This window comes from Protopterus annectens, chromosome 8.part0 (assembly GCF_019279795.1).
Source record: "Protopterus annectens isolate FY-2018-M chromosome 8.part0, PAN1.0, whole genome shotgun sequence".
NCBI lineage: Eukaryota > Metazoa > Chordata > Ceratodontiformes > Protopteridae > Protopterus > Protopterus annectens.
Window position 1 is genome coordinate 1451387843 of NC_056741.1, and position 12544 is coordinate 1451400386.

General features: G+C 38.4%; 1 protein-coding gene across 1 annotated transcript in view; it reads left to right on the forward strand.

Moving 5' to 3' along the window:
* Nucleotides 1-6470, forward strand: part of LOC122808501 (CXADR-like membrane protein) — an 874569-nt gene extending 868099 nt beyond the window's left edge. Inside the window, exons 7-8 of the mRNA XM_044079457.1 lie at nt 6158-6269; nt 6377-6470. Of these exons, the coding sequence (XP_043935392.1) occupies nt 6158-6269; nt 6377-6470 (206 nt within the window). The remainder of the gene's footprint in view (nt 1-6157; nt 6270-6376) is intronic.
* Nucleotides 6471-12544: the final 6074 nt, after the last annotated feature.

Genomic DNA, 12544 nt, shown 5'->3' on the forward strand with positions numbered 1-12544 from the left:
TTTTATTTATTATTTTTAATGCATTTGTCATTTCAAAGCATAGTTTTCTGTGATGCAAAAGAAGGCAGGACTGAATGAGCCATATAATGTTTAACTGACAATAATGGGATAGAAAGATTATAAGTGATGTACAATGTTTGCAGCTACAGTTGTTTCAATGGTGTCTGTGATGCATAACTATTTTTGGGCCTGTGTCCCACTTTTATTTTTCGCTTTGTCCAGATTTCCTGCTCTAAGGTTGAGAGGTATGGTTCCATACTAAACCAGAAGTTATATTTACCTTGGAAGACTTTTCGGCATAATTATGAAAAACAGAGCCTTTTTAATATCTCTGCTTATTTCCAATATAAACTGCCATGTAACCTTGTAAATAACCTTCTTATTAAGCAACTTTACTTCTTTTGGAATTGACAGGTATGATTCATCTGTTCGGACATAAGCATAGAGTGCTGTGACTTTGATTTCTTTCAGCAGCCTGTGGTTTACGTAATCACAGTAACTTTTCTGTGTTTCTGGGTGTGTAATCAATTTAACAGTTTTAAAGATGTTTTCCAAAAATAAATAAATATATAATAAATAAATAATCCTCTCTACACTTTGAGCTATTGACAAACTCTGGGAATTTGTTTTTTTCAAAAGCGAAGGTCAGCATTACAGCTCAGTAAACTGTCAATCTGTGAGTAACTTCTGCACAAATTAAAATGTCTGAATGTCAAATGGCTTTAGATTGGAGGGAAGTTTATTTTTATTTATTTTATTTTATTTTACATTTGTTTACCGGGAAAGTCCGACTGGACACAGGTCCATTTTCAGCAGAGGTCCGGGGAGAAAAGCTCCAAAAATAACACAAAACAATATAATGCAATATATGAGAGAGAGAGAGAGAGCAAATTATGGATGTAGTACTCATACAATATGGCAGAGATTACATCTCGCAACAGTGAGAACCATAGAGGTACAGAATAAACTTAAACATTTTTTTTACAGTTATAATTACAGCAAGGCAAATATCAATGAGTAAAGTTTTTAGGAGAAAGCGATTTGTACATAGCTGAAGCTCGGAAACAATCTTTTGGTATGGATTAACCTGGGGATTGGCAGAAGTTATATGTTTACACCAGTATGTAGCATTATAGTTTATGGTTTTCTTACTGATTTACTTTTTGCCGAGCAGTTTTGTTGATTTATTGATGGTCCTTTTGGTGGTGGGAAATTACATGGATGAATCCATCTCTATTATGATTTTTTTTCAGATATTTTGACTTCCAGACAATTTCATTCAGTAAGTGGGTGTCATGTGATTACTGAGGTTGCCTATTTTACAAGTAGGGGCTTTTGTGTTTGTGTGTGTGTGTGTGTGTGTGTGTGTGTGTGTGTGTGTGTGTGTGTGTGTGTGTGTGTGTGTGTGTGTGTGCAAGAGAGAGAAAGAGAGATTTAATATGTCCCTCTTCTTGGACAACTAGACTTGAGTAACCAATATTAGATCTTAGCCATCCAGCTGGGAAAGGTTAGTATGTGGATTTTCCATCTGGTTTGATGAAGGCTATGCTACTTACCCAAGGACTACATTTATGGTTATCCATCCAGCCATTGTGTTGCTGAACTACATTGTTTGATAATGTGAGGAGCTTTTTACAGAAGTTGAAGGTTTTTATGTCAAGAACCTGTCAATAAAAAGTGGCTTGTTTATGTTGCAGTGAAGGCTGGGGTCTTTGTAGTGAGCGTTTTAAGTATAAACAATATTTCTGAGGTAGAGGAAGTCTCTTAAGGCAGGATCTTTCTTAGCCTGGAAAGCAAGCCAATGATGACATTTATAGGGGCCAGTGAGAGACAGAGGAAAGCAAGAAGCTTTTTAGTCTGTTTGGATAACATAGTGAACTTAGTCCTTTGACCTTTTTTGTCAGAAATGGTTGTAGTCTTTCTTTTGGCAGGGTGTTTTGCTGAGGCACATGCCAAAAGGGGCATTGCACTCAATAATGGCTATTGTAAAGGAAGAATACAGGGATGTTATGACCTCCTTGTCCCTGGATGAGATACCCTTACTAATGAAGTGGGCCATGTAAAAAGCTTTCCTTACAATGGAGACAACATGGTGGTCAAAAGTCAGGTTTCTATCAACCTGGGTGCCCAAGTACCATATGACTTATTGCGTACTTACAACATTGTTATTAATGTGAAAATTTGTGGGGACATCACTCTCCTCAAAGGGGATGATGATGCATTTTTTGGCATTTAGCTTGAGGCCATATTTCTGGCACCAGTTATTTGTTTGGGTGAGACCCTCTTGTAGCTTATTCAGAATTGTTTTAAGTCAGTAATGTGAATTCTTTACTTTATTGCAAATTTGTTAAGTTATTTTTGTGGATTATAGTATTGTAGGACTGCTGATGGTGACATTTTACGTAGTTGGACTGCTGGAATGGTTTTCCCAGTGAGAAATGCTGGTGCTGTAATGAATATCTGTTTATTTGTAAAATATGTATCTATATGTATATATATATATATATATATATATATATATATATATATATATATATTAACTAAGATGTTAGAGTTAACTGTTAGATTAGAGAATTAGAATTAGAATGAGAATTAGAATTTTAAGGCAAATATTAGGCATTTATTACATTTATTCATTGTTCAAATGCACCTACAGTACAGCCAGGTTGACTGTGGTCTTTCGGAGCAACGAAAGAGTTAACTATATGATATATTTTATATGCAGCCCCAAGACCATTTCTGTTCACTCAATGCGGCCCCAGCAAGCCAAAAGGTTGGACACCCCACCCAGACGAAGACAAGAGAACAGGCAGACTCCACATAGATGGAGCCCATCTACTAACTCAACCAAAGCTAACTGTTGTGAGATGTTTGTGGAAGTCACTGCACCACTGTGCTGATAATTGTTTAAGCACTAGTCTCAGTACCTCTAGCAGAAGAGTATTGGGAAGCCATTAAACTAGTGTAAATTCTTCATTTGGGCTTTTTGTTTTAAGTCCAAATGACATGCCTACTACCCAGTGCTCTTCTTGGGAGGACACTTTCTCTGTGATAGCCTACGCATATGGCTTTCTAAGCTGTAAAACACTTACTGCTACTACAGTTTTTTTCTCTCTAATCTTTGCAGTACATGGGAACAGGTAAAACTCCATGAACTGCAAATAATTATGACTGTGGCTTTCCAATCATATCCAGTGGTATTATGTAATCTCAACATTGATGGCAAGATCCACCTCTTCTCTCCTCAAGTGTATATCTTGACATCCATGTCTCAAACACACAAATTCTAGTTATGATAGGAGACCTGATCATAATCCTCTTTGTTCCACACAGACAGCAGCAACACATTAATGTATTCTAACTTGCTTCACAAAAATCAATGTATATTGCAAACCCAGAATAATGAGTACACAACAGCAATTATAATAACACTCTTGCACACATAGAAAGTTGCTAGTATAACAGGTTTTGCATTACTATTCATTTTCTAAAGGATACAAAGTTAAATGCAAATATCTGTCATTATTTATCAGCTTCAGCTTTCAATGATTTACCACAAAACAACACATTTTACAAGTAACAAACCAGAAATATAAGGCAAAATCCAGTACAGTTAAGACTTACTCCATTTACAGCTGTCAACCTTTGCGTGCAATAATCATAGACAAAGCCAAAACAATAGGTGGAACAAAGTCTCAGAATCAGAGACAGATTTAAAATATTGCTGCACATACTTATAAAATTATTAGAACAGCATTTTAGATGAGTTTTTCTGAAGGATATGAAGTCTGAAACAAAAACATCTGCCAGTAATTAATGGCTGAAATAATCAACAATTTGCCATGAAACCACAAAAAAACATGAGGCAAAATCAGGGGCAGTAAATAGATATGAGTCAGTCTTTTCACTCACACATGCGCACACACATACACATACACATTCATACACTTATATACATTCATAATATACTTAACAATCAGAATTAATCCATAAGCATCAAATACCTAATACCAACACCGGTATGAGAAGCCCTCTAAAATGTACTGCACATCTTAGTTTCCTTAACAGACATGTGCATATGCTGATGTGTGTGTAACAAGGAAGTCCTGAATTTATGTTTGAAGTGACAGAATACAGTTACTGTGCATTGGACTGGATTTGATTATTAATTTTAAAACTATGCTGAGGTTAATTCTGTCTTTCTGCTAGACATGCCAGGGAACAGAAACAATGCTTTGATGGGTTGGATTGTGGCCCATGGGCTGCCTGCTTTGGCATATCAGTTTTAATGTATTGAACATTAACTCGTTGACTTTTGCGTGTATTATAATTCTAAGCTTAAAACTCTTCCATTGCTGTACACTACTTGAAAAGTATGATAGTGATCATATTTAGGGTGGGGGAAGGAACTGCAGGGCTACATTTTTTATCATAATATCTTAGTTCTTGAGGACAGTAAGGCAGTGTTTCCTGCCACCACACCTGAGAGGGTGACAACTGCAGCTCCTTCCTATCACCATATCACAGTAGAAAAGAACTGCAGGATTTTTTTTTGTCACTTCACCTGGGGGGTGCATACTTTTAGTTCCAGTTTAAGTTATCCATCTTCACCTTTACAGATAAAGACTTGGCTCTTTCCAACTGCTTGGTTCTCCTTTGGTACCTAGCATACTTCTACATTTCACAGATGTAACCCCATCTTTAGACCATGTTATTCCAGGTTGGTTGAATGCTTTACTAAATTGCAACATCCCAAATGACTGTTCTTCTCTAAGTAGTTGTTTCTGCTTTCAGATTTCCCCTACAAAAATATGGCCTACATCGATAATGACGAAGCATTTCAGCATATTATGATGCTTGTCCCTAGCTAAGACAGCACAGTTATACATGCCACCTCCCAGCAAAAGTTTTTCCTTTTGGGGGATGGGGGCTACTTCTGTCTCCCACACACATGACCCTTCGCAAACCCTGGTGCCTCCGATTGATTGTCATTTCTAGCTACCACTCCTGGCCTCCATAGACTCTCACCAAGCAAGATGTTCTAGATCTACATCATACTTCTGTTGAGGAAATGATTTTTCCTGATACTTTTTCTTCCCCCATAAGTGCATAGTAACATCTTATGAGCGGGGCATGCAGTGGGTGGACCATGCTAAATTGCTTCTCTCTTACACAAGGAGCTGATGTCTTCGAGCTACCCCACCCACACTCCAGAAATATTACATGGCTGTTTCCCCTGTCCTCTGCCAGGGAAATTGGACTGCTTCATGTGTCTCATGCAAATGCCCCTCCCTCCTCTTTCCTCAGGACAGGCGCCTATCCTCATATGCCCAGACTTCTAATTAAACCCAGGTCACCTGGGCCAATAGACTTGGCTTTATCCCTCTTTGTCAAAGTACTTCACAGCAAAAGGTTTTCCATTTTGTTTCTTGATGGGTGATTACTATATGGAGTCTGCATACCCTTTGAATGTTGCAATATGTTTCATTCTAGTGTTTCACTTTTCTACTGTATCCCAACAACATGAATGCAATGCAGTGTCCTGTAAATTGCCCTCAGGTGTGCAGGTAGTATAAATGAGTGACCGAATGGAATAAATGATAAACTACAGCTCTGCCAAGAATGTCTTTCAGTACCATATGCCTATTGGCTGCTGAGGTTGGCTCTGGTGTCCCACGACCTTGTAGAATATAAAGCAGGTTATAATAAAATGAACGAATTTAGGGATATGCCTTGTCTGCTTTGCCAATTTCTCTTAATTTTTGGTTCCAGTGTAAGCAGCAAATGACATATTAATTTAAATTACCACTTTCATGTATTAATTTTAGGTATATTCATAATACTTATATAAATCCATAAAGTAGGTGAGACTAAGGTACATATAAAAAATATTGTATATCTTGAGCTTTGGGGGTAGACGGTAACATTCCAGTGATGTCTGATGTGAACTGTCATATAGTCTTGTATAAATAATATGTTCAAGAGCTGCAACAGTCTTCTGTCACATGACCTGCCTAAACTGTCTGATTCTAAAGTTTATTTTTGAAAAAGAAAGGCAACCAGAATTGAAACATCTTAATGGTAAACACTAGCACTAATGGAGAAGTTATTACTTAAGCATCTTTTCCATTGCTTTTTCTTTTCTTTTTTTTTATAGATCAGACAAATCTATTAAAAGCCATCTTAATTCCTCTGATAATTCTGCTAATAATCCTAGTACCTGCAATTTATATTTGGCATCGCAAAAAGAATGCTTCTGCCAAGAAAAGGTATGTCCTTTGCTTTCTAAACTGATTGTGGTTTATCATACATGACCAGTGGTTTCACATGAAAATAATTACTTGTGTTCTCTTATCCAAACTATTTACAATTTTAGGTATTTTTCATACCCAAAACGCATAACACAAACAAAAGACAAGGTAAGCAATTACTTAGTCTGTCTCATTTCATTTCTGTTTTTAAGCAAGTAAAATTAATTTACATTGTTTATTTTGCATTTGCTTCACTATATTCACCAAGGATATTCACACCACCAGGCTAGTTGCCCAACACAATGCGTCTGAAATTTTCCAGGTGCAACTAACACTAGGTAAGACTGCAATCCAAATTGTAGCTTGCTACAGATCCCCCAACATACCCCAAGATTCTCACTACACCTTTCTAAACATACTGGAAAATATTAAGATAGAACCAAAAACCCTAATACTGGGTGATATTAACTACCCTGCCATTAACTGGGAAAACTACTCATGTACCAACAGCTTTGCCCAACGGTTCTTGGAATTCATAAATTCCAACGCCCTGGATCAACTAATCCATAGTCTCACCAGGGGCTCCAGTATCCTAGACCTGGTCATTACCAACATGGAAAATCGATGCTCCACACCTATGGTCTCCCCCTCGTTAGTCAGGTCTGACCATAAGCTAATCACCCTTAACATCCACATCCCATCCCCACCCCCCAGTAAGGAAACCTCAATAAAAAACTTCTCCAAAGCCAACTTCATGCTACTCAAGTCAGAAGTGACAAACTTCATGACACCCATGCAGATGGGAACTGAAAGTTCAACTGCTGAATCCTACACTAAGGCACTGTATGAGCACATCCACTCATGCATGAATTGTACCATGCCAAACAGAACCAAGATGCTCTCATCCAAAAAAAAAGGAAGCCAATCTGGTGGTCCCCTGCCATAAACAAACTTTACAACAAAAGGAAGAAACTTGCAGAAAAGAGGAAAATCCCACGATGCAAAAAACTCCCTTACCAACCTCAGTAAGAAACTGAGATCCCTCATAAAATCCTCCAAAGCTAGTTGCGAAAATAAAATTGCCAAAGATTCCAAAGACAATCACAAGGCATTCTATAACTATGTCAATAATCTAAATGGCAATGCTCAGATCTGCTCTGAGCTAAAACAGAATGGCATTAAATATACTGATCCCAAGGATATTGCCGATATCCTGGCAGATCGATTCAGTGCCAGCTTCACCCCCCTCTCACCCCCTAAATGGCCCATCTCAATACCGGAAGATTGCCAAATTCCGGTAATAATGGTCACACAGGTAAAAAACACACTCTCCAAAGCTAAGAATACAGCATCCATGGGACCAGATGACATCCCGGGCTGTGTACTACATGAACTACAATATGAACTGGCACCTCAGCTAAATGTCATGTTTAATCATAGCCTCACCTCAGGTTTTGTGCCCACTGAGTGGCGCAGAGCTACACTTATCCCACTCCACAAGGGGTATCCACCTTGGAGCCCAGAAACTACTGTCCTATCAGTCTGACAAGCCTTATCTGCAAGGCCATGGAGAGTATTATCATGGAACTTATAAACAAAGACATTGGCAACCTTCAAACACTGGACCCCACCCAGTTTGGGTTCATGTAGAGCCGATCTTGTCTCCTGAACCTGACTGACTTCTTCGAATCAGTCTGCAGAGCCATGGACAAGGGCAAGGTGGTCCACACAGCTATTCAACACCTTGCCAAGGCCTTTGACACCATCCCCCACTCTGGAATCATAGATAAACTTACTAAGCTGGGCATTAATCCCTACGTCACCCAATGGCTTGCTAACTGGCTTACTGATAGAACCCACACTGTAAAAGTAGCCAACTCCAAATCCAACTCCAGACAAGTGACAAGTGGAGTACCTCAGGGTTCAGTCCTGGGACTGCTCTTGTTTGGCATCTACTTCTCTTAAGTACAGGTCAACACTAAGGGACTCTGGCTAACAAAGATCGCAGATGATTGCAAACTGGGAGCCATTATTGAATCCCCAAATGATGTGGATACTCTACAAAAAGGCCTTACAGAAGTAGATGCTTGGTGCCAGAGCCATGGGCTCAAGCTCAATGCCAAGAAATGTATAGTTATCCCCTTTGGGAAAAAACATGTACCCGTGAATTACCATATAGGTGGCAGTACACTAAACACCGAAAGTTTGGTAAGAGACTTAGGGACACAGGTGGACAGTGGTCTCACCTTCGATAACCACATCGCCACAACAGTCAGGACATCCTTCTGTGTGGCACACCTCATCACTTAGGGTTTTTCATCCAGAAAAAAGGAGGTCATTGTCCCACTGTACTCATCCCTCATTAGACCCATTTTAGAATACAACACCCCATTTGGTATGTACCTCTCAAGACATCTGCAACATCTGGAAAGGCCGCAGAAATACCTCACTAAAGGAATCACAGCCCTAAAGCAGATGCCCTATGCTGACTGCCTTAAAAAACTCCAGCTATACTCTGTCGCATATCGTCTACTCAGAGGAGAACTCTGCTTAACATACAAGGCCATGTCAAACCCAGAGCTGTTGGACATGCTACACTTAAAGAAATCCCAATCCCTCAGAGCCACACATTCCAGGGATCTAAACCTTGTCATCACAATAAACAAAACATGCTGGAGGGATAGGTTCCTGACCCAGAGACTCCCCAGACTCTGGAATAGATTACCCATACATGGCAAGCAGAGTGCCTTTTTGGCCCTCTTCAAAAGGAACCTTGACAATTGGATGGGAGAAAGGAAATTCACCCCGGGGATCACGTCAGTTGCCCTGCTAGACAGGGGTCCAGGGAAGTAAATAGTGTGAGAACAAATAGCCAGGAATTGTTATGGCTAGGCTTGTATAGGCCCTAGGGCTGATAGCCTAGTACCAACCTATGAACCTATGAACTACAGAGATAGTTCATACAAAATGACATGGATTACCATAGGAGCAAAATCATTTCTGTTGTGTTTGAAATTACTGCACTAAATCATTTGTCTCATTGTTGTGACAACAATCATACTATATTTATTTATTTTATGCTTATCAGAGCGATTTTTGAGATATCAGAATAGCAATATTAAATGTACAAAAATGCAAATTCGCACACACACAGATATATATATATATATAGATATATGTGTGTGTGTGTGTGTGTGTGTGTGTGTGTGTGTGTGTGTGTGTGTGTGTGTGTGTGTGTGTGTGTGTGTGTGTGTGTGTGTGTGTGTGTGTGTGTGTGTGTGTGTGTGTGTGTGTGTGTGTGTGTGTTTATTCATTTATTTTACTTTTCTTTACCAGGATAGTCCAACTGGGTCACATGACCCATTTTCACCAGAGGTCTGGGGAGAAAAGCTCCAACACTTAAATCAACATTTTATTACAAGATTCATTATTAAAATAAACAAATATACATAACATAGTAGGTTAACAACTTGTACATAATACAGAAGTTCAGTTTATAACAAGGATACAGTATGTACCAATTTTTTTACAGCTTTCTTGACATACCACAGAAAATTATCATTTAACATAATTAATTTTACAAGACTGGTAGTTGTATTACCAGACATGGTATGGACATATTGACAGGCTAACTTAACAGCATAAAATATGACTTTTCAAATGTGAGTAGGAGAGTATAAGAATAGTAGTGTGATAGGTATGGGTGACAGAAATTAGCCTGGGGGTAGACATGGGCATTGTCAAGTGTTATACAGGTGTTCCTTTAAGGCGTCTTTAAATAGTGGTAGTCTAAGATTTAACCATGTTGGGAGGGAGAGAGTTCCAAAGTTTAGAGAATGACTATAAGTATAATGCTTTGCCTGGTTTTATGGAGGGTTTGATGGTTTTGAGTAGGCTTTTGTCATCTGATTGAAGTGGTCTGGTTGGCTTATATTGTTCGATAACATTTTCTAGGACAGGCAATGGGTTTATAGATTAGGTTATGTGTACTGGTTAGTTGAATGTAGTTGAGATGGTTTGGTAATTCAAGTAATTTGAGTTCTTGTAAAGGTTTACAGTGGTGTGTTTGGTATTTAGAATTAGTTGCAAACCTGGCTATTTTATTATAGCATTGCTCAAATGTTATCATAGTTGAGTTTTGTCGGTGAGTAAGTAAGTAAGTAAGAGCCATAGAGTAGGGAGGGGAGTAGGAAGATTTTTTGCCAGGATTGACTTTGTAGTGGTGGTCAGGTATTGCTTATTTCTACAGAAAAGTCCTAATTTTTTTGTGTGTTTTCTTGAGGTTTTCTTTGACATGCAGGTCAAAGGTGAAGTTGCTGTCAATAATTACTCCTAGTAGCTTAATCTCTTGGACATTTTCAAGCATTGTTTTATCTTCAGAGAGGATTTTGAATAGATTGGGGCTGGGTGTGGTTTTATTTTGGTAGAAGATGATAAGTTTAGCTTTTTAGGATTCAGAAAGAGCTCAGCATGTTTGAGCTATGATTTGACTGCAGTAAATGCAATTTGGATTGACTGCAGTAAATGCAATTTGGATTTTGTTTTGTAAGTTTGGAAGAGTCTGGGAGGTACAGATTAGTGTTGAGTCATCTGCATATTGGATCAATTTTCCAGGAGGTGAGGCAGTATTTAGTTTGTTTGTAAATATGTTAAATAGTAGTGGTCCCAAGATAGAGCTTTGGGGAACTGCTGTGAAGTTGAGAAGGAAAGGTGGTAGTTGGCTAGACCATTTAACAGCTTATTTCCTGTCCTGTAGGTAGCTTTGGAATGAGTGTATTGTGGGAGTGGTACAGCCTAGGTTGGACAGAGTGTCCAGTAGTATTGGGTGTGAGACCATGTCAAAGGCTTTTGGCAAGTTGAGTAATACAGTGGATACGAAGAATCCCTTGTATCTGGCCTTATTAACAGTGTCAGAAAATGATAGCAGAGCTGAAGATATGCTGTAGGCAGACCTGAAGCCATGCTGGGTAGGGGCAAGTAGGTTTTTTTAAAGTAGTCATTTCATAAGTATTTGGTGGGCACATCTTTCCAGGATTTTTGATATGTGGGATAGTACTGATATTGGGCAAAGTTGGGTAGCTCAGTGGAGTGTCCACCTTTATGTATTGGTGTTATGTGGGATAGTTTTCATATGGTAGAAACAACAGATTCTGAGAGGGATATATTCACGAGGATGTTAATCAGATAAGAAACTGAGTCTGCTGCGAGTTTTAGGTATTGAGGTGGGAGACTGTCTGCATATGTTGAAAAGGGCTTTAATTTGATGAGCTTTTTTTACTTTTGAGGTAGGTATGGGTGAGAAGGAGAATAGGTTTTGGGGGGTTTTGGTTTGATAGTTTGTGGGGTTGTTTATATGATCAGATCTGGGTGAAGTCAGATTATTGGAGTTTGGAGTGGGATTTTGTTGAGTGTGGTTTGAGTTGATATTTGTGGCTAGTAAGTTTGCTATGGCTTTGATGAAGTGTCTATTAAATTCCTCTGCTGTTTGTGTTGGGGGGGCACCAAAACAAGCAGATATAAGAACAATTTTTTTTCCACACGCCATCAAGTTCATAAACAGTTAACTCAGCTTAATAAGTTGGGGTATTCTTTTTCCCAAGCCTCTGAGGATTCTGCAGTATTGTTTACATATTGTTAATACTTGTTTCTTTCAGACTTTATTTCAGTATTTCTTGCACTGAGTTGCACTTTGCAGCTTGTATGTATATGTATATTTACTTTTTTGTCTTGTTCTTATTAGTTGCATGTAATGTTGTCTTGTTTTTAATAGTTGTATGTATGTCATTTATGTAATTCATACTTTAGAGTCACTGAAACCAAAGTCAAATTCATTGTATGCATGCATACTTGGCCAATAATTGTGATTCTGATCTTGTAACTGAAGATGTGAGTAGCAAGTTTTTTTTTTTTACTTTTATCAAACTGTTTTGTTACACTGTTGTGGAGTATTTTAAAAGCTTGGAGATTTTCAGAGGTTTTGTTAAGTTTCCATTATTTCCATGCTGTATCCATTTTTTTCATTAGATCAATACATTTAGTAGTTATCTAGGGGGTTCTTTGCTATTTTACTATTTTGGTATGAACAGGGGCTAGACTGTTTAGCATCTCAAGGAAGGTGGTATTGAAGTGAAGTAATGCTTCTTCAAGGGGCAGAGTCTTTAGTGCTGCCCAGTTTGTATTTGAGAGTAAATTGTTATGAGATTGTTGGTTGAGTTTTTTTGTATTTCTGATTGATTTTAATGAATGTCTTTTTGAGAGGTGTGTACTGGCTCTACTGGCAAATGTTGCAAGGT